Genomic DNA, 22,747 nt, shown 5'->3' with positions numbered 1-22,747 from the left:
AGCCTGGGCCTCTCAGGGTCTTTGCTTACATAGTCCTCTGATGTATGCTATGCGAACAAGGCTCTGAGAAGCAACTTCTCTTCACAGCAATCGTATGACTAAAAACTGAATGAAATAACCATCTATTAAAGTGCATTAATTGGCCTATATGAGTGGAAGCATTTTTTTCTTTTTCTTTTTTTTTTTTTTTTTTGTACTGCAAAGGATTAAACCCAGAGCTTTGCAATTGTCACTCAAGCAATCATCTCCTTTTAAACATACCAGAGTTTTATAAAAGTACTTAAATAAGGACATGTTTGGCTGTTTTGGGGACATTAATTTATTCTCAAGAGTGAAATTTGTAAGTTGAGATTGAGCTCCTTCACCCAACAAACATTTTATGTATACAAATAAACTAAGCATTGAAGATATATACTGTAGAAATGGCTAGGGGTGTCGTTGATGTGTGATCACCATACACTCATACAAGAGCTGTCTGTGTCCCTGTGAATTTACAGTTCTGGCCAGAAATCACTGAAAGAGTTACATGCAACTCAACAGGACAGTAAGTGACAAAAGTGGGAAGGCAGATTCTGGGTAAAGGTGAAAGGTAAATGCTTTTTTCTTTGCAGCAATATAAGATGAGGCTGAACAGCACTCATATTGGCATAGGAGAGGAATGTGGTAATAACCACAAGGAAACATTTTGGGCCTCGACGTCAGTATGGGGAGCTCTGTACTTGTAATCTTTAAGTTTTCAGCTTGTATAAGCTGGTTTTCTTTTCTGTGAAGTGTGGTAAGTAATAGTTTACAGGATTAAAGGAGCTGACACATTAAATAGTTCATATGAGCTAAGCTATGAAAGGTTTTCATCACTGCTACTGTTCCCACCTATGTAGGTTTAATACCTCCAGAATGTCATTTGTTTAAGAATTCCAGAGCATGCTTTGATATATTCTCAAGGAAGAGAGATATTACTTCATATGATGCAGCTGTAAACAGGAAAGCACTTGCAACTAGGAGAGAGTACATTGTTAAACAAGAATATGTAAGCAGCTGTCAGGACAGAGTAATCCATGATTTTCAATTGCTTTTAAGATCTTTTTGCTTGTATCCACAAGACAGAGGAACTGTGGCCATGTTGTAATGGATACACAGAATTTAATACCACTTTCCTTTTGGGTTTAAGGTGCTGTCACTTGTGCAGCTGACATGTTCAGCTGTCAGGGCTCCCATGCCTGTGTGCCTCGACATTGGCTGTGTGATGGTGAGAGGGACTGTCCAGACGGGAGTGATGAGCTCGCCATGGCAGGCTGCGGTAAGAACACTGACTGAAGCTGTCAAAGAAGTCTGCAGAATCTTGGTGGGGGGGGGGGTGTTTTTCTTATTCCATAATGTACTTTCTTTCATTTTACCCATCCTTGGACCTCAAGGGTTCAGGTGGGATGTTGCAATAATAGTAGTTCATCAACACTTATACATTCAGAGTGTCTTAGAAATGCTCAGTGACATCACCAACTTTAAAACTGTTTCATTGTCTGCAAATTTAATTTTTCAGCTCCAAAATAGCATAAATTCATTATGTACAGATTGTTTGTTGGCCTAGTGTTTTCTTACTTAACAACTCTTCACTTCAAATTAATTTTGAATGCCTATTAAAACTATAAATAGCTAATATTAGGTAAATACTGATCAGGCAGTCAGTGCACAGCTATCAACTCTAAAAATGTGGTATTAACTCCTGGGTCTGGTAAAGACAGTTTCAATAGGACTGAATGAAACAAAAGGATCAAGAGAAGTACCTCTCAGGTCAGACAATTTACAAAGTTTCTAACTCAAGGTTACTTCAAGTAATTACTCAAGAGTAAAAGTTTACATAATTTTTTTTGTATGATCAGGCAGGTAAAAAAACACCCCGATGTGAATTTAGATGCCAAAGATTAACTAGTGATCTGTTGAGCTGGAAAATTTATCAGAAAGGGATTGTTTGACAGAGTCAGTCTATTAAGTGAAATATAATAATGTCATGAATTTTTTTAAAGATGTAAATCTTCACTTCTTTAAAATATTATATCTGAGCCCATTGGCACACATGTATGTCAAAGCAATAAAAGCACAACATAAATGATTTGGCGCAGCCTTATTTGCTCACATCTCATCCTATTGTAGAATATACAAAGCTGTGATCTTGGAGCTGATGTGTTTCTCTGAAGGTCAATTTTGCCACTGAGGACTGACTAACAAAAGACTATGAATTAATTCAGAAATCCAGATGATCACACATGCTGTTGCTATTGTAGTGAGTTAGTACTATGGGAGGTATGGAAGCACTTGTGGGCCTCATGGGTATTATTCAATAAATTATGCTAAAACATGGCAAATTGCACTCAAGTGATCTGAAAGTATTAATGGAAAATAAGTTACTGCTGCTCTGTTTTAAAGAAGGATGTACATGTGAGGATTGGTGTACTTACTTCACTTCTGTTAGAGAAACTGTCACAGCTCAAAGTTACCTGAGTTATTAGCAACGCCGAGGTGTGTGTTCATGAAAATATGTGAACTTCACACTGTTTCTGTGTGACTTTTACATAGCGGTTCAAAATGAATTTTCTGAAAGTCAATTATACTAGACTACATGTCACATACACACACACACACACACACACACACACACATGAAGATCCTTTCTGTTTTGTCTGTTCATGGCTCTATGCAGACGATTATCGGGAGGATAGCGGAGGTTACTTCATGGGATGTGGGGCAGCTCGGGGCAGGGGGCTGGCAAGCATGAGGGACACGATTTGTTAAATTTCAAGTCTCACAGTGAGGTACTTAGAGAATGTCAGATCATCACAAGGAAAGATGCCAAGAATCTTGGGTTGATTTGTGAAAACTGAACATATTGCTGCATCTTGAAGGATAATAAAAGGTATTTTCCATGGGGACAGCAGTGCTTATTGTTTTCAGTGTCTGTTATATGTTAATCAGTTCAGTAGTAAGGCACTTTTTATTTACATTAGTGAATACTGTCAGCAATGCCATCAAGTGTTTTAGGGAACCTGTAAAACATACTTAATATAGAAATAGCAATTCTGAGAGTACCTATAAATTGTTGAATATCTAAGTTGAAAGGTCATTTCTACATACCTTCTATCCTCGTGGAAACATTGTCAGGGAGATTTAATTATCTTTATTAAACAAAGAAAGAAACAGATGAGCAAAGAAGGTACAAAGTTTCTTAAGCATGAAAATGTAAGAGACAGAGCTACTTATGAGACCTGTGTTGCTGGCATTTGACCATAGTGTATCATAGATTTTAAGCATTCACAATGCCTCAAACACTAAGCACTCCAGCACTTACATTTTTAGTTGACTGTAGTAGGTGCTGTTAAGGCTTGTGGTTTTATGAATATAGTATCAAAGTGGATTTTCTTAGCATGAATTTTATTGCAAATTTGATCAACCGTTACTTAGGCTCTTTCTGGAATACTGCTTTCATGGGGCTGTGTTCCTGAGGGATCAATATTCCTTTTGAAGGGTCAGTTTTCATGGTATTACTGGGATTGTGGTGGGGCTCATTACCTTGTAGATCTTAATGTTGCTTGAATCAAGGAGCCTTTTCTAAAGGTTTTTGGAAGAGGTTTCTTTTATGAACAGTGCCATTTTTAGTCTTCTTGATGCACCCTCCATGTTCCTCAGGAGCATTAACAGTTTTTATCCACTGAATCAATATTTAAATCCTGAATGTTTCTATTTGCAGTTTAATATGCATATGACATTATTCCATTACCTAATACATAGCCTTTTTCCTGAGTACCTACAAATTGAGAGAGAAAGCTTCAAACTGTAAACTTCAAGCATGAGAGAAGATAAAATATGTTCTCATGTAACTTTATGTTTTGTAAATTCTTAGCGCCCAATAATACATGTGATGAAAATGCTTTCATGTGCCGTAATGAGGTGTGCATTCCCAAGCAGTTTGTGTGTGACCATGATGATGACTGCGGAGATGGCTCAGACGAGTTCCTGCAGTGTGGTGAGTGAAAATTTATAAGATATAGAAGCTCAAGGTCTATTGAAGGGGTTCTAAGACACGTAGCTAATAAAAACAAACACAGGCATTTATTAATGTCTTTAAGGCCAGGGAATTCAGTATTATACAGTGGAGTAGGAGAGTTCTTCAAGTCCTGAAAAGCTATAGATCTGTTTGCAAAACATTCTTCTTCCTGTGAACTCAGAGCATTCAGCAGCCAAACTGATAAATATCTGGGAAGGGCCTTTGGGTGAAAGTAGTTAGAATTCCTTTGAACTTTGAAAATGAGACATGACTGGCTCATCCAATCTTACATCTAAATCAATGATATACAAGTTAAAAGAAAAAAAAAGCCCAATAGATGAAACTTTAACTTCTACTGTCGTAGTTAAAACACCAAAAACATGTACTTAGTATACTCCTTCGCCTTTTTTGCTGACACATGCATTACTTACTGTTCAGATTTAGCATTATGGTCACCAAATGTGTCTTGGTATTGTGTTGTCTATTTCTTCCAGAATAGAACTTTTTGAGTACAGCTAGTTACATACCAAAATTCACAGTTTAAAGTCTTCTATGAAGCTAGATTCTCTCTGAATGTTAAGTTGCAAAGAATGAATTAACTTATGTTTTAATTCATAGGAAAGACATTCTCTATGCCTAGGGATGTCAGTACCACCCGCTATCATTGAAGGAAACTCAGTGCAACTCTCTGACCTCCTGGAACTGAGGACCTCTGGCCCTCATGTGACCTCCCTTTGTCAGGGGTCCAGTGCTCCCAGCTCCTCAGCGAGCAGTACACCCGTGTGTTCCTCTGTTCTCTATGTGAAGTGGGCGCACAGCCATATTTCATCCTTCTGTGGCATTTCTACTTCCAGTCTTTGAGGGGAATCACTGAGAAATCTGTTCATGATTTTCACAGTTTTCATGTTTTTGTCCTTCGTGCAAAATATTTTAAGTGCTACATCATAATTTAACATAAAATCTCTTGGTATTGGTTATTTATTTATTTATTTATTTATTTATTTATTTCCTTACTTACTTCTTTGAGATAAGTGAATTTTAAGTGGCCTAAAATTTGCGATGTAAATCAGGCATCATTAAAACCAGAGATCCCAATGCTTCTGCCCCCTAAGTTGTAGAATTAAAAATGTGTACTACAGGGAAATGGGATGTCACATAAAAATTTACATCCTAGAACTATCTCTTTCACCATAGTGGAAGAAATAGTGTCATGGAAAAGAAAAGGCAGAAGATGAATATAATCTGTTTTAGAATTTACTAGGATATTTGAACCATATTGGGATTGGTGGCATGGAAGGAAACACAATAGATGAAGCTCATTCATGGCTATTCAGCCATGGAATGGGTAGGCTAAAGGCATTTCTAGATGACATGAATGGGAGAATGGCATTACAGCTAGTGAGCTTTCGAATACAGTAGAGTGAGGGGTAGGTCTCCTTATGCAGGAAACCTGTGTAAAAAGTGGTTGATAATTTGAATTTGTGGTCCTGTGGATCAGAAAAATGGTGTTTATGAGCCCCATTCTTTTGTTAGCATTAACATTCCAGTTAGCACAAAAAAGAAAAGAGGCAGACAGAATGAAAATGAAAACAAGAGATCAATAGACAAAAAAAATCTATTTTTTTAAGGAAAGCGATATTCTAGAGCTAGAATGCAAAGTTTCACCCACCGTGTTGTAAACTGGATCAGGAAGGCTGAAAAATAAGGGGGAGAAAAAAGCCCTGGAGAGTGGATTATGAATACTTAACCAGGAAGAGAGTGTGCAGTCAAGAGCAACAAATGCTGCCAAAAACCCAATCAGTTAGAATCCTGAGAGATTTGAATTTGACAGCCTTTGCTTCGTATTTTCTTTTCTTTTAATCTCTAAGAGGAATTTCAGAAGGGAGATGTTACAAGAAATGATGTTTAATTAATTAATGGGAAGTTAGTGTGTAGAAACAAATTTTGCAGAAATGTCGAGCCAAGAGCTAAAGGGATGAGAGTGGGCTTGCTCCTGATCAGGCTAGGCAGGATTTTTTTTTTTTTTTTTTTTTGTCCTGAGTAACAGGGACAACATGCTACTGCAGGTAGAAGCTGCAAACAGGATCCAATAGCAGACTCCACTGTCACCATCCAGTATGGCAGATTTGTCAATTAGATGTGCTGTAAATTGTCTTTGCTACAAGAATCTTATTAAGTCATAAAATTCTACCTCTAAATGTAGAACAATTTCCCAGATCTATCATCTCTTTCTAGGCCTCAGGGGAAGAGGATGCTCTCAGTCTTCATGAGACTTGATGTTCAGGGATGGGATATGGGGGTAGCTTCTCCTTTTCTGAGAAGAAGGGGAGAGGAAAAGGGAGAAGAGAAAGGGAGGGTACGATTGGGAGGGGAGGAAGGAACTATGATAAAGATGTAAAATGAGTACGAAAAAAGTATAAGCAAACAACAAAAAATAACTCTTACTAGAAATGACTGTTTATAATTTACAAGGATGGAAATTTCATACTAAAACCTAATTTTAAAAATCAAATCTAAATATAATTAAAATAAAACAAACAGATGTTAAGCTTTACAAATGATGCCTCAATAAATGACCCTGAGAACTGGCACATTGAAGGGATGACCCTAAAAACTGGCATATTGGATAGTTATAAAAATTTTGTGCTCATTCTTTCATAAATAGTTTTTTTTTCTCATGTTAACAATTTCTTTTTACACTGGCTAATTGTTTGCCAAGCAGAACTCTAACAATACAACATCGAAGAATGGTGGCTGTATCTCAGAATCAGTTTACCCATGTCTTGATATTGCACCTAACCAAGCAACCAAGCCTGGAAATAGCTTATAGTACTATTCATTCTGCTTCACATCCTAAAAGAAATGGGTCAGGTGGAGCCAACTGTTGAATAGACACAGTTGACTGTTTGCTTACAGCCATCTTTCCTCACCTAGAAACCTTGTACCTTATTTTTAAGTTTGTATTTTACCTTTATTTCTGCTTTCACACAATAAGCATTTCTTTTCCAGAGGTACTAGAAATAAATGAACAGTACTTTCCACAGAAGTCCAGGCTGGTCCTGGTTGATTAGGTGTGTTGTGCACTGAGAGTGTGTTGAGTATTTTAAAATAGGAGCTTGTTGAATGCTTACGTTCTCTCCTCTAGGATACCGGCAGTGTGGTGCGGAAGAGTTCCGCTGTGCTGATGGCCGCTGCCTAGTGAACACTCTATGGCAGTGTGACGGTGACTTTGACTGTCCTGACAGATCAGACGAGGCACCAATCAACCCCAAGTGCAGGAGTGCAGGTACCACATTATACTACACTCTGCTCACCTTCAGCTTTCTTCTCATGTTTTTATTTTTGTTTCTTTGAGACAGGGCTTCTCTGTGTAGCCAGAGCTGGCCGCAAATCTGTTATTCTCTTGCCTCAGCCGTCTGAGTGCTGCAATTAGAAGTATAAACTACCTTGTCATGATGGTGAGGTTTTGTTTGGTTACTGTCTGGTTATGTATTCAGTGAATTAGATGCAGAGAGTCAGACAAATGTTTCCACTGGTTCCGTGAAGCACCTAGTGATTATATTTAAGGTTAGTTTGTTCCAAACCATTTTGATGACTCATTACTCTACTCTCTCACCTCACAAATACATCTTCTTTGCTTTGAGGGCAACTTCTTATACAGTTCAGGCAGAATTCAAACTCACTGTGTAGCCAACAATATGACCAACGTTTAACTTCTCCTCCCTTGAACTCACCTTTTAAATGCTAGAATTATAGGTATGTGCCGTGTGTTTCCATGATATTTTCCATTGATACTTTATATGGGGAAAACTCTCTACATAGGCTTATATAAAAACTAAAATATAAAATAAGTTATGATGTAATGAGGATATCATCAGAATACCATATTATTTATTTCATAAATATGCATAACTATTAAATATCAATTGTTTTTTAACTAAGAATATATTGAAAATTATTTACATAGCATTAGTCTGTATTACTCACACATACTGGATAACATTACATATCATTTTAACAGAAATACAAGAACAAGTTATATACAGACATGTACATGTTCACAGACATGCTCAATCAAATTAGTTTATGTGCAAATTCACAAAAAAACAAAGACTGCTTAGTTATGTATTTTAGTGCAAACTCAGATTTTCCTTATAATTGTGTATATGTTACTAAGCTTTATTAAAAACCACATACTATGAGCAGTAATATTTAACATTCCAGTTTAGGTATATGAAAGCTGAACTTTCTAAAGCTGTATTTGAAGAACTATTGTTCATCATCAATGTCTTTTTTATGCCCTGACTTAAAAATGTCAGTGCTATATTTTTTTGGAATATATGAATTTGGCAATATCCACCTCTTCTACCTTCTTAGCTTTTAGTGACAAATAATTTCTCAGAGATCTACAGCTTGGGGGAAATGTCAAGTCATCATTATACTTTTGAACTCATTATTCACAGTGCAAATGAGACAAAACACATTAATATTGCTAAAGATGCTTCTCTTAATGCTGGTTTCATAGGAAAGCTAGGTCTTCAGCAGCTAAAAACCATGATGAGACTGTTTGCCCTTGGCTTCCATTTTTTGACATACAAGTTATCATATTGTGAGTGTTTTCTAGAACAGTGGCATACAAAGGCATGCCTTTTATATTCCATATGTTTTATTTTCTTTTTCCAGAACATTCATGCAACAGTTCATTTTTTATGTGCAAAAATGGCAGGTGCATTCCCAGCGGTGGTCTTTGTGACAATAGGGATGACTGCGGTGACGGCTCAGATGAAAGAAACTGCCACATAAATGAATGTCTGAGTAAGAAAATCAGTGGCTGTTCTCAAGATTGTCAGGATTTGCCAGTCAGTTACAAGGTAGGCACTCATCAAAAATAGCAAATCATATGAAATGTCAGAAAATGATACAATAAAAACTTCATTTCCAGTATGACCTTAAAACTTGAAAAGCATTGTAATTTTTCTAGGTAAAGGGATTTACAGAAGGATTTCTACCCAAGAAAAAGATAATGATGTATATATTAGAGTTATAAGAGTATACTTAGGAATAAAAAATGTCAAAACTTTCAGAATAAGAGAAGGGGAAGAGTTTAGAGACAGTGAAAAAAAATAAATGTAAGGTGTACTTTCAACACCGTAAGTTCTCATTTTCTTCCTCCTGAACATCATTGTGGCTAGTGATTATTCCTTTTAAAATAAAAACTACAACATCATCCTAAAGCATAAAGGGAGAATCTGGAGATCATGCACCATTAGAATCTCAGATCTCGGATCACACAGTACACTTAATTCTTAATTAATTAACGGCTCTTTACTAGTACAGTTTTCAAGAAGATTACGGTTCATTGGGAAAAAATGATTGACAGAAATCATGGATGTATTATAACATTACTGTCCCAGTATTATTAAAATTCGTAATTGATTGGGAAACTCCATTAAGAGGAATTCATTTGTAGCCTGAGGCTCTAATTCATTTGCTAGAACACTGCTTTCATGTCTGCAAGGTCCATGGCACAGTTTGCCAGATCACATAAAAAAAAAAAAAAGATAGTAACTGACTTGAAAACTACTGTTTTATTTTTGTTTTAACCAGACATTGGCTTGGGGTGATTTGGCAATAGGCTATTTCTTCTATAAAGAGGCAGCCCATAGCCAATTAGATATATCACTGGATATAGAGCTTGTTCTACTAAGTTCTGTACCAATACGGCTCATCTTGAGAACTGTGAACACTTATAGATATGGTACTTTGTTAGAAATAATCTTTTTTTAAATTAATTAATTTTTTATTTATTACAGTTTATTCATTTTGTATCTTCTTCATCTCCTCCCAATCCCACCCTTCATCCCTTTTCTCCTCCCATGCCTCTCCCTTAGTCCACTGTTAGGGGAGGACCTCCTCCCCTTCCATCTGATCCTAGCTTATCAGGTCTCATCAGGACTGGCTCCCTTGTTCTTCTCTGTGACCTGGTAAGGCTGCTCCCCTCTCAGGGAGCTGTGATCAGAGAGCCAGCCACTGAGTTCATGTCAGTGACAGCCCTGTTCCCTTTGAACCCACTTGGACACTGAGCTGTGTCCAAGATGGGCTACATCTGTGCAGTATTTCTAGGTTATCTCCATGCATGGTCCTTGGTTGGAGTTATCAGTCTCAGAAATAATCTTAACAAGTAAATTTATCTACACTCAGAAATACAGTAGCTGGAGAAATGGCTCAAGGTAGGAGCACTTGTTGCTTTTGCAGAGGACTAGATTCAATTCCCAGTACCCAAATGGCAGGTCACAACAGTCTGTAACTTCAGTTTAATGAAATCCAACAACCTCTTTTGTCCTCCATGAGTTTCTGACACACATACAGATACAACAACTACATGCAGACAAAAGACTCTCACACATAAGAAATATACATACAGAAAAATAAGGGTGTGGGGCACATATATTTGAGGGGAAATATTTGTAAATTATCAGAATAAGAAACACATCAGTGTCTGCTTAACTGTTGCAAGACATTAGGTTGACTCCCTAGCTCAGAAATTAAAGTGAAGAAACAGAAATACTATGAAAGCTATATTTTTCAAAAAAGGATTAGACCTTATTTTGTATTAAGAGGTACTTTGAGCAGAGGTCATGGAATTTTATGAAAGAGGGGGAAGATACAAAGACCCGGAGGGGACAGGAGCTCCAAAAGGAGGCCAACAGAGGGAAAAACAAAAGAAAACAACAAAAACAAAAACAAAAACTGGGCCCTGAGGGTCCTGCAAAGACTGATACCCCAGCTAAGGACCATAGATGGAGAGGACCTAAAACCCTTTCTCATATGTAGCCCAAAGACTCAGTTTCCCTGTTGGGTCCCTAGTAAGGGGAGCAGAGGCTGTCTCTGGCATGAACTCAGTGACAAGCTCTTTGTTTACCTCTTTCTGGTGGGCACAGCCTTGTCAGCCCACAGAGGAAGACAACACAGCTAGTCCTGAAGAGACCTGATAGGCTAGATGGAAGGGGAGGAGGTCCTCCCCCCATCAGTGGAGTAGGGAAGGGGCATAGGGGGAGAAGAGGGAGGAAGGGTAGGATTGGATGAGGGAGATGAAGGAGGAGGCCACAGCCACTATACAAAGTGAATAATCTGTAATAAATAATAATAATAATAATACAATAAAAGAGGTAATTAAGCTTATATGTGTGAGCACTGTACCAGAAGATGAAAGTGGCACAGCAAATGTGCAAGGACAGCACTTGAAAATAGAGTGTGTGGCTAATAAGCAATTCTTGTAGCAAATTTTTATAAGCCAAGAGAGCAGAAACATATTTTTGCCGATTTATACATCAGCAATACAGAAATTCTAAAAACTTATCTATCTATCTATTTATTTATTTATTTTTATTTTAATCACAGGTCATTCACTTGTATCCCAGCCATAGCCCCCTCCCTCTTTCCCTCCCAATTCTCCCTCCCTCCCTTCCTCCCTCCCTCCCTTATCTCCCCCCTGCCCCCTTCCAAGTCCACTATAGAGGAGGTCCTCCTCCCCCTTCCATCTGACCCTACCTTATCAGGTATCCTCAGGAATGGCTGCAATGTCCTTATCTGTGGCCTAGCAAGGCTGCTCCTCCCTTGGGGGGTGGGGCGGGCAATGAACCAGTCATTGAGTTCATGTCAGGAATAATTCTTGTCCCCCTTACTAGGGAACCCATTTGGATGCTGAGCTACCATGGGCTACATCTGGACAGGAGTTTTAGGTTATATCCATGCATGGTCCTTGGTTGGAGAAACAGTCTCATAGGAGACCCCTGTGCCCTGATATATGTGGTCCTTGTGGAGCTCCTGTCCCCTCTAGGTCATACTAACTCCCCCTTCTTTCCTATGATTCCCTGCACTCTGCCGAAGGTTTGGTCATGAGTCTCAGCGCCTGCAGAAATGTACAAAATATACAATATTTGTATATTGAATATACAAAAAGGTTTTATAGAATTATTTTAAACACTAGTTAATGCTAGAAATCATAGCTTAATTAATAATTGTTGAGTATCACATAAATATATATACTATATGACAAACTTAAAAGTAGATCTCTGTATTTGTTGTTAATTAATTAACTCAATTAATTAATTCAATCTAATGTAATTAATGCCATAACAAAAAGGGGTACAATGTATGATAACAATGATCTTTGGATAATTTGTGCATGATATAAAATGAGATTTTTAATTAAAATGCTTAGTATGAGGAAATCTTAGCACACAGCAGCACAGCCTGTAGGAAGGAGAATATTTCACATGGAGGACCATGTTGGACCATATTGTACTGTCTTAATATCCCTCATTATGCAATATTTGGCAGTTAAAAACATTTTGTATGTCATTTTTAGTTTGCCTTTTCTGAATGTGCTAGATAAGGAGGTGAAAATTATGGTTGAAATACACTAATGTCATTTTGAAATAGAATATGAAGCCTGAAGAACTGCTCTAAATTATTATTAATTTAATTAAATTTTATATATTTTACTTTAAATTATAAATTAAATGCATATGTATATAAATTAAGATTAATCAATAAAATAAAACGTGTAAGAAACAAAATGAGTAAAACTTTAAGTTCAGAATAATGAATAAAATATTCAAAACTTTCCAAATACTGTATATATTTTATACATCTATGTATCTATCATCTATCAATCATCTATCACCTATCTCTAATCTATTATCTCTCTGTATATACACACACATACATATACATACAGATATATACATACATATACAGATATCATCTATATACAAACATATACACACAAAATGTATACACATAAAGAGAGAGAGATGGGCTTATGTCCATATGAATGAAAGAACTGTCTGTACAAAAGAATTCCTTATTTTCTGGGAATAATGTTATAAGAGTTTCTTTCCTATAAGTAATGAAATAAGCTAGCAAATTATTTCTTGATGTAATATCAACACAACATTATAGGAAATCATCCCTCAGATTCTTCAATGAAAAATGCAGCCAGTGCTGATGAAACCTGATAGGCTAGGATCAGATAGTAGGGGAGGGATGGTGGGTAGGACTGGGAGGAGATGAAGGAGGGGGCTACAGCAGGGATACAAAGTGTATAAATTGTAAACAATAAATCAATAAATAAAGAAAACGAAGGAAAAATGAAATAAGTCTTTTAAAAGGTCAAAATAAGAAAAAAAAAACACAGTAGGGATAATGAACAATTTACACATTTCTCATTTTACAAATATGATAAGTAGAATTATTAAAAAATGAATATTGCGAGCTAAAAGGTTGTATCAGTGGTTAAGAGCATTTTTTATGAAAGAGAGAAGACAGAAATAGATGAGTTCAAATCCTCAGTATACATATAAAATGTATAAATATGTATAAAATATGTATACAAATAAAACATGGCACTGCACACCTGTGTCAGCATTAGGGGAAGAGCCAGGAAGCTGCTGGCATTTCAGTGGCTACTCAGCATAAAGTAGTTAAAGCATAAGAGACTAGGCTCTGAATGAGGTGAGATACTCTCACTTCAACTTATGCATATACGGGCACACATATGTATACATGGCGCACTATCATGTACACACGTGCACATAAATAAAAATTGAAGGAGTTATAACTGACTAAATATGAACATCAGCTAGATAATAAAAATAAATTGTCATATGCTTCTGGGATGAAAATGTTCTGACTATATAGCAGAAATAAAGGAATAGATATTTGTAAAATAGAATCCTGTAGAGCTGTAAAATACATTTCTGAAAATAGTAAGAAAATTTTGTGTACCATGTCTCTCTGGTTTCCTCTGTCCTAATCAATGTGTCATAAATTGAAATGTGGAATAATTCCAAATGATGAACACATAAGATGACTTGAGTATTCACAATATTTTGATAAAATATTTCAAATAATTGTGTGATCATTTTTGTAGTATGTAGAAATGAAATTAACCTTTAATCTTTTAAGGTTGCAAATTAACCTACTAGAAAAATTACAGATGTGTTGTAATGGTTCAGGAATGATACATAAAAAGAAAATTTAAAAAGTTACTGAGCGGAAGAGAAAACTATTTGAAATTATATTATATCCTTTCAAAAAGTGTAAACATTTACTACAAACCTTATAGTGTGTGTGTGTGTGTGTGTGTGTATACTGTTGCTAAATTACTTCTCTTAAGTTGGATTTGTTGAAGTCATATATATGATAAATGCCGCTGTCAGCCTAATACTGGCAACCCAATGACCTCAGGGACCTCATTTAGCTAAAGATGCTCTGAAAGTCCTGTACCCATTGTACAGAACTATTCACTTGGCTTAAAAAGCACTTTGATTCAACATCACTTTGTGCTGAACAGTCATATTCTGGCTTCTTGACCACACTGTCATGTGATTTATCATCTAGTACTTATTTGTGATAACACTTTTCATTTGATGAACTTTCTTCTTTTTTTCTTTACAACTCTGGGGCTACACCTGGGATACAAAGTGAATAAATTTTGATAAGAAATAAAACATAAATAAATAAATCAGAAAGAGTATAAAAAATGAAGTTGTGAATTGAATTCCACAAGAAATTTAGCTCTTTTTGTGTGTGTGTGTCCATGCCTGTGGGTACATGCATGTGAAATCTGTCTGTTTAATTATGTATGTCAGTGTTCATGTAGGTAGGATGTCAATGCTAGATGTTTTCCTTGATCATGGTCTACCTTATCTTTGCAACAAGCTCTCTCTAAACCCAGTTCTCAATTTGTTCTTACATGGATATTGGGGATCTAAACTAGGGTCCGCTTTGCTCATGCAACAGGCAAGAACTAAGTCTCCTCCCACAGCCAGTATTTTCCATTGCACATATTTTTAAATGCACAGTGCAGTGTCATTTGTGAAGATCATCTACAAAGTCTACGTGGCTACTCTTGGATTATTAGTTCAGGCTGCAAGATGAGTTTTACTAATGGACTTCACAGTGTCTCAATCTAGATATGCAGAGAAGACTGTGAAATCGGACCATTGGTTTTGGTGTATTTCCTAGATTGCAAGTGGGTTCTAGAGGTCTAAACAATGCATCCTATTGCTGAGTCTTATGAGTAAATGTTGATAGAAACTGTGCAAGCTAGATGTTCTAAGGCTTTAGAGCAGTGGTTCTCAGCATGTGGGTCATGAGTCCTTTGGGAGTCGAACAATCCTTTCACAGGGGATGACGAAGACCGTTGAAAAATACAGATATTTATATTATGACTCATAACAGTAGTAAAATTCAGTTTTGAAGTAGCAGGGAAAATAATTTTATGGTTGGAGATCACCACAGCATGAGGAAAAGGGTCACAGCATTAGGGAGGTTGAGAACCACTGACTTAGGGAATTTATTATTTATTAAAATACTCAGGATATGTATTTATCTAACTTCTGAGCCCACCAATTGGTTAATATTACCTCTTTGTTGATCCGTGAGTATTTTTATATTAAAATTATGAATTAGTATTATGAGCATGTATAACCTGATAGGTTTCCTAATAGATAAAAAGTTCTTCCATCTCTTTGATTCTCAAATCAATGATCAGTGTAACAAAATGTTTATAGTAGACAGCTATATAAGTTCCTTTTTGGCAGTTTAAAACATTTGCTTTCAACCCCATTCTCAATATCCACAAATTATTTTATTTAAAGAACACAGAACAGCAAAGTTCAACAACAAAACAATAATAATAAATAATAATCTGCCAAGTATAGTTTTAGTTCCTCAGTGAGAACTGTCATATGTTATTCATATGACATGGTATTCAGATTGTTTTTATTTGCATTTCTATGTTTGTATATTTAGAAATATTTCTATATATTCCTAAATAAATATGTATGTAAAAACAGTTAATTAAAAAGGCCATTAATATGAAAAAAAGAGTAGAGATAGTTATATAGAAGGGTTTGGAGAGAGGTAAAGGAAGGGGTAAATGATGTAAGTATATTATAATATTAAAAAAAAAAAGAAACATTTTTTAGAAAAGAGATCATCCAGACAATAAAAGAAACTACAGGCTTAGGTGTGGGTTTTGCCATGTTGCTTCTTAGCTGTTGGGTGTTAGTGGTATAAATGCACTTCTAATATTTCCAGATACAGAAGGTCATGTGTTATTTAACTTTACACAATATATGTAATTTTACTAAGGTTAATTGAGAGAAGACAGGATAACTTTCCATTATATATTTAAGTGTCTTTCTAGTGTGAGCTTGCTAAAGAGATAACCAATAGCAACAGACAATGACAGTGATATCAATTGATCATTCTCATTTTTCTTTTTCCAGTGCAAATGCTGGCCTGGGTTCCAACTGAAGGATGATGGTAAAACATGTGTAGACATTGATGAATGTTCTTCAGGCTTCCCCTGTAGTCAGCAATGCATCAATACATATGGAACCTACAAATGCCGCTGTGCAGAAGGCTATGAAATACAGCCCAATAACCAAAATGGCTGCAGATCACTCTCAGGTAGAGAACTGAATTTGCCCATGATCCAAGCTCAGTTATATGAATGGATATTGAATTTTATACTCATTTTTATTGAATATACTCCTTGCTCCTTCATCTGAGAGTCAAAATTCTTCCTTCAGGATTGGAATCTGTTACTGTGACATCATATACCATACATGCACGAGTTCTACTCTAAGAGAAGTTTGCATCATTGTCTTGTGAAGTAGTAAGAGATTTTGAGAAGTTGAGGATGCATTCATGTGACATAACTATGCCCAGCATGTTTTTTCTGTGTCGCAGATTATCATCACATGGTTGCCAAGTCTGAGAGACAGACAGCACTGTGACATTGTTTTGATAGTTTTTCTTATTTACTTGCATCACTTGCGGTTATACATACATGCGTGCCACAGAGAACCATAGGCTAGTAATGGTAGTAATAACAATAAATCCCACTATTTGCCATTAGTGCAACAATTTAGCTATTTTGAAAATTAGCTAAATTGTAAACTTCTGTTTAATTTAAGCAGTCTCATTTTAATAAAGCAAGGCCTATAATTTTGTAAATTAGGGAGAAATCACACACATCAAAATGAAACAAGAAATATTTGATTTTTTTATTTCATCACTTTAGAGCCTGATAATAGCCCTCTCCCCATTCTCCACCTCTAGATGCAAGTCCTGTCCTTGCATCTCCATCCCCCAAATTCCACCTCTATTTCCTTTCAGAAAAGGGGAGCCCAAGGAGTACCAACCCTACCCCTGGGACCTCAAGTCACAGCAGGACCAAGTGCATCCTCTCCCACTGAGACCAGACAAGATAAAGCAGCTCAACTAGGGGAAAAGAGATCCTAAGGCAGGCAACAGAGTCAGAGACAGCCACTACTCCCATTATTAGGGGAACCACATGATTGCCACATATCTGCTACCTCTGTGTAGGATGTCTAAGTTTACCATTCCCCCAGTCTCTATTCCATCTTTATCCCTACATTCAATGTAGTCAGGACAAAATTTGGGTTGATGGTTTTATGGGTGGGTTGGCGTCCCCTTCCCTCCACTATAAGTCCCAACTGGCTACAGGAGGTAGCAACCTCAGGCTCCATACAACCCGCTGGCAGGAGGGCATGAGTCATAGCTAGGGATCCTGACCTGTCACAGAGATGCTCTCTCACCCATCTCCATTATCTCTTCTGGTCCCCCCCTCTATTTTCCTCCCACTTCCCAGTTCTTTCCACACCAGATCCTCACCCCTACCACCTTTCCCACCCCTTCTCCTACATAGCTCCCTTCCTCCATCTACTTCAAATGTCCATTTTGTTTCCTCTTTTCAGTGAGATTTGGGGACCATCCCTTGGGCCCTGCTTGGCTTCTTCAGATCTATGGACTAAAGCATGGTTAACCTTTACATTATGGCTAGTGTCTACTTATAAGTGAATACATACCATGCATGTTTTTCTGGGTCTGGTTTACTTCACTCAGTCAGTGTGATCTTTTCTAGTTACATCCATTTGCCTACAAATGGAATGATGTTTTTGCTCTCAATAGCTGAGTAGTATTACATTGTGTAAATGTACCATGTTTTGTTTGTTTTTCTTTTTTACTTGGGTTTTTCCAGTTTCTGTCTATTATGAATAAAATTTCTATGAACATAGTTGAACAAATGTCCTTGTAGTATGGAGGAGCATCTTATGCGTGCATGATAAGGAGTGGTATAAATGGGTCTTGAGGTAAATCTATTCCCACATTTCTGAGAAAGTGCCAAATTGATTTCCAAAGTGGTTGTACAAGTTTGCACTCTCACAAGAAATAGAAAACTGCTCCCCTTTCTCCACATCCTCATGAGCATGTGCTGTCATTTAAGATTTTGATCTTAGCCATTCTGACAGGTGTAAGATTGAATCTCAGAGTTATTTTGATTTGTATTTCACTGATGACAAAATGCTTCTCAGCCGTTATATGCTCCTCTGTTAAGAATTCTTGGTTTAACTCTGTGCTCCATTTTTTAATTGGGTTATTACATTTCTTGGTGTTTAATGTCTTGAGATCTTTATATATTTTATATATTAGCCCTCTGTGAGATGTAGGGTTAGTGAAGATCTTTTCCCAATCTGTAGGCTGTTGTTTTGTTCTGATGACAGTGTCCTTTGCTTTACAAAAGCTTTTCAGTATCATGAGGTGTCATTTATTAATTGATGATGTTAGACCCTGAGCTATTGGTGTTCTGTTCAGGAACTTGTCTTCTGTGCCCATGAGTTCAAGACTTCCCCCTACTTTTTCTTCTAATAGATTTAGTGTATCAGGTTTTAGAATGAAGTTTTTGATTCAGTTGGACTTGAATTTTGTACTGGGTGATAAATATAGATCTATTTGCATTCTTCTATGGACAGACATCCAGTTAGATGAGAACTATTTGTTGAAGATGCTTTCTCTTTTCTATTGTATGGTTTTGGCTTCTTTTGTAAAAAAAAATCAGGTGTCTGTAGGTATGTGGGTTTATTTCTGGATCTTTGATTTGATTCCGTTGATCACCCTGTCATTTTTTATTCCAATACCAGGCAGTTTGTATTACTATTGGTTTGTAGTACAACTTGTAATCTGGGTTGATGATACCTCCAGAAATTCCAAGATGATGTCTCAATTCTGAATATATATGCTCCAAAGGCAAGAGCACCCATACACCAAACCCCACACATTAGGAGTAGGAGAATGCAACTCCCCTCTCTCAGCAATGGACAAGTTACTGAGACAGAAACTAAACAGAAATAATGAAAGTAAGCAATATTACTTATCAATTGCACCTAACATATATTTACAGAACTTTCTATGCAAACACAAAAATACATCTTCTTAGCACATCATGAAACCTTCTTCAAAACTGACTACATACACAAAGCAAACCTTGACAAATACAAGAAAACTTAAATAACACCTTGTATTCCATCAGACAGCCATGGATTAAAGCTGAACTGCATCAACAACAGAAAACAACCAAACTCTACAAACTCATGGAAACTGAACAACTCTCTATTCAACGACCGCTGGGTCAGGGAGGAAGTAAATAAAGAAATTAAAGACTTTCTAGAAGTCAATGAAAATGGAGGCACAACATACCCAAATTTATGGGACACAATTAAAGCAGTGCTAAGAGGAAAGTTACAGCACTAAGTGCTTTCTTAAAGAAATTGGAGAGAGCCCATACTAGCAATTTAAAAGCACACCCAAAAGCTCTAGTACAAACAAAAGCAAACACATTCAAGAGGAGTAAATGGCTGGAAATAATCAAACTCATGGCTGTATTCAATAAAATAAAAACAAAAAGAACAATAGAAAGAATCAATAAAATCATGAGCTGGTTCTTTGAAAAATTCAACATGATAGACAAACGCTAAGCCAAACTAACTAAACTGTAGAGTATCCAAATTAACAAAATCAGATATAAAAAGGTGTGCATAACAACAGACACAAAGGAAATCCAAAGAATCATTAGATCTTACTTCAAAAATCTCTATGCTACAAAATTAAAAAAATCTACATGAAATGGATGATTTTTTTGATAGATAACACTTACCAACCTTGAATAAATATCAGATAAGCAATTAAAATAGACCTATAACTCCTAAGGAAATAGTTGTAGTTACTAAGTCATTAAAATCTTCTAACCAAGAAAAAAGAAAAAGAAACAGAAGAACATTGACAAACTCATTTTATGAGGTCAGTCACCATGATACCTAACCCACACAAAGACCCAACAAAGAAAGGTGCTGGAGCTTGCTGGCAGAGTCGAACAGTTGCTGAATGGGGAGTGAGGCTTGAAAGAAAAAAAAAAATAATAATAACACATTATACACTGAGAGGGCTGCCAGTAGAAACCATTGTACCTGGTTTATTCCACAATACCTTTTCTTCAGTCAGAGCAAATGACCTCAATACAATGAAGGAGTTCATTGAGAGGTCAAACTTGTTTACCTTGATCACCTGTCTGGGTGATTTCACAGGAACAAAAAGAAGGAACTTGCAAAACATCCTGCTTAGCTCCAGCTCTAGGTGAAGACCAGGGTGAAAACATGTTTTTGTGCTGAAAATAACAAAGCAGCCTGGCATAGAAAGAGCTCTCCACAAAAGAGAACTTCAGACCAATCTCTCTTATGAACATTAATGCAAAATTGCTAAAGAAAAGTACTCACAGACTGAATCCAAGAACAGGTCAAAAATATCAGCTACCCTCATTAAGTAAGCTTCATTGCAAGGATGCAGGCATGGTTCAACATATGAAAATCCATCAACATAATCCACCATATAAACAAACTGAAAGAAAAAAAATGTGATAATCTCATTAGATGCTAAAAAGCCTTAATAAAATCTAACAGCCCTTCATGGTTTCAATTCTTGGAGAGATCTGGATACAAGGCACACAATTAAACACAATAACGGCAATATAAAGAAAGCCAATTGCTAATATCAAGTTTAATGGAGAGAAACTTAAAGCAATCCCACTAAAATCAAGGACATGACAAGAGTGCCCACTCTCTCCGCATCTATTTAATATAGTACTTGAGTTTCTAGCCAGAAGAATAAAAGATAACTAATGGAGATCAAGGGGATACAAATTGGAAAGACAGAAGTCAAAGTATTACTATTCACAGATGGTATGATAGTGACATGATATATATATATATATATATATATATATATATATATATGATGATATATATAAGTGACACCAAAATTCTACCAGAGAACTACAGCTGATAAACACCTTTTGCAAAGTGATTGGATACAAAATTAACTCAAAAAGATCAGTAGCTCCTTTTTCTACAAAAGCTATTAATGGGCTGAGAAACAAATTATGGAAACAACACCTTTCACAATAGCCACAAATAATATAAATCATCTTTGTGTAACTCTAACCAAGCAAGTAAAAGACCTGCATGACAAGAACATCCTGTCTTTGAAGAAATAAAGAAAATTTTAGGAGAAGGAAAGATCTTGTTAAAAATTAAGAAGAAGCAGGAGTCAACCGATATTCTCTGTGAGAGATTTATTAGGAGGGAGGGGGAGCAGGAGAGAGAGAGAGAGAGAGAGAGAGAGAGAAAAGGGAAAGGGGATGGGGTGCCCCAAGAGAGAGAGACAGAGAAAGAGTAAGAGGGTAAGAGGGTAAGAGAGAGAAATGAGAGAGAGTAAGAGAGGGAAAGAAAGAGTGTAAGAGAGAAACCACATGTCGGAGTTAGCCCTTTAAGGGGCAAGGTAACCACGCCTTCCAGGTGTGGCCATCTGGCTGGAGACACATGATGACATCATAGGTTGCTGGGTAACACAGGAACAGGTTGTGATCCAAAATACTAACGGATCTTCCATGTTCATGGTCAGTAGGATTAACATAGTAAAAATGGCCATCTTATCAAAAGTCATCTACAGATTTTGCATAATTACCATCAAAATTCCAATACAATTCTTTACAGGCCTTGAAAGAGAAACCATGAACTACATACATAAAAATAAAATACCCAGGATATATTAAAACAATTCTGTACAATAAAAGAACTTCTGGGATACCTCACTCAGGATGATCTTTTCTAGGTCCCATCATTTGTCTGCAAATTTCATGATTTCCTTGTTTTTAATTGCTGAGTAGTATTCCATTGTGTAAATATACCATACTCTCTGCATCCATTTCTCCACTGAGGGACACTTAGGTTGTTTTCAGCTTCTGGATCTTAGGAATAAAGCAGCTATGAACATGATTGAGCAAATGTGATCTTGAGTGAGGTATCCCAGAACCAGAAAGACATACATAGTATATATTCACTTATAAGTGGGTATTAGAAATATAATATAGGATAAAGACACTGAAATCTGTATATCTAAAGAAGCTAAGCAAGAAGGAGGACCCTGGGTAAGATGATCAATCCTCACTCAGAAAGACAAACAGGATGGACATTGGAAGGAGAAAACAGGAAACAGGACAGGAGACTACCACAGAGGGCCTCTGAATGACTCTACCCAGCAGTGTATCAAAGCAGATGCTGAGACTCATAACCAAACTTTGGGCAGAGTGTAGGGAATCTTAGAAAAGAAGGATGCTGATAGAAAGACCTAGAGAGGACAGGAGCTCAACAAGGAGAGCAACAGAACCAAAATATCTGGGCCCAGGGGTCTTTTCTGAGACAGATTCTCCAACAAAAACCATTCATGAAGATAACCTAGAACCCCTGCACAGATGTAGCCCATGGCAACTCAGTATCC

The 22,747-nt window shown here is 36.7% G+C and overlaps 1 protein-coding gene across 1 annotated transcript in view; it reads left to right on the top strand.

Annotated features, from left to right (window-relative positions):
• The window catches only part of Lrp1b (LDL receptor related protein 1B), a 2,037,254-nt gene that overhangs the window by 1,734,714 nt on the left and 279,793 nt on the right, over positions 1-22,747 (top strand). The window contains exons 52-56 of the mRNA XM_060390094.1: positions 1,169-1,297; positions 3,893-4,015; positions 7,182-7,322; positions 8,720-8,907; positions 16,339-16,522. Of these exons, the coding sequence (XP_060246077.1) occupies positions 1,169-1,297; positions 3,893-4,015; positions 7,182-7,322; positions 8,720-8,907; positions 16,339-16,522 (765 nt within the window). The remainder of the gene's footprint in view (positions 1-1,168; positions 1,298-3,892; positions 4,016-7,181; positions 7,323-8,719; positions 8,908-16,338; positions 16,523-22,747) is intronic.

The sequence above is a fragment of the Meriones unguiculatus genome, chromosome 8, assembly GCF_030254825.1.
Source record: "Meriones unguiculatus strain TT.TT164.6M chromosome 8, Bangor_MerUng_6.1, whole genome shotgun sequence".
Classification (NCBI taxonomy): Eukaryota; Metazoa; Chordata; class Mammalia; order Rodentia; family Muridae; genus Meriones; species Meriones unguiculatus.
Note: the sequence above shows the minus strand (reverse complement) of the source record. Positions and strands in the feature narration are given on the sequence as shown.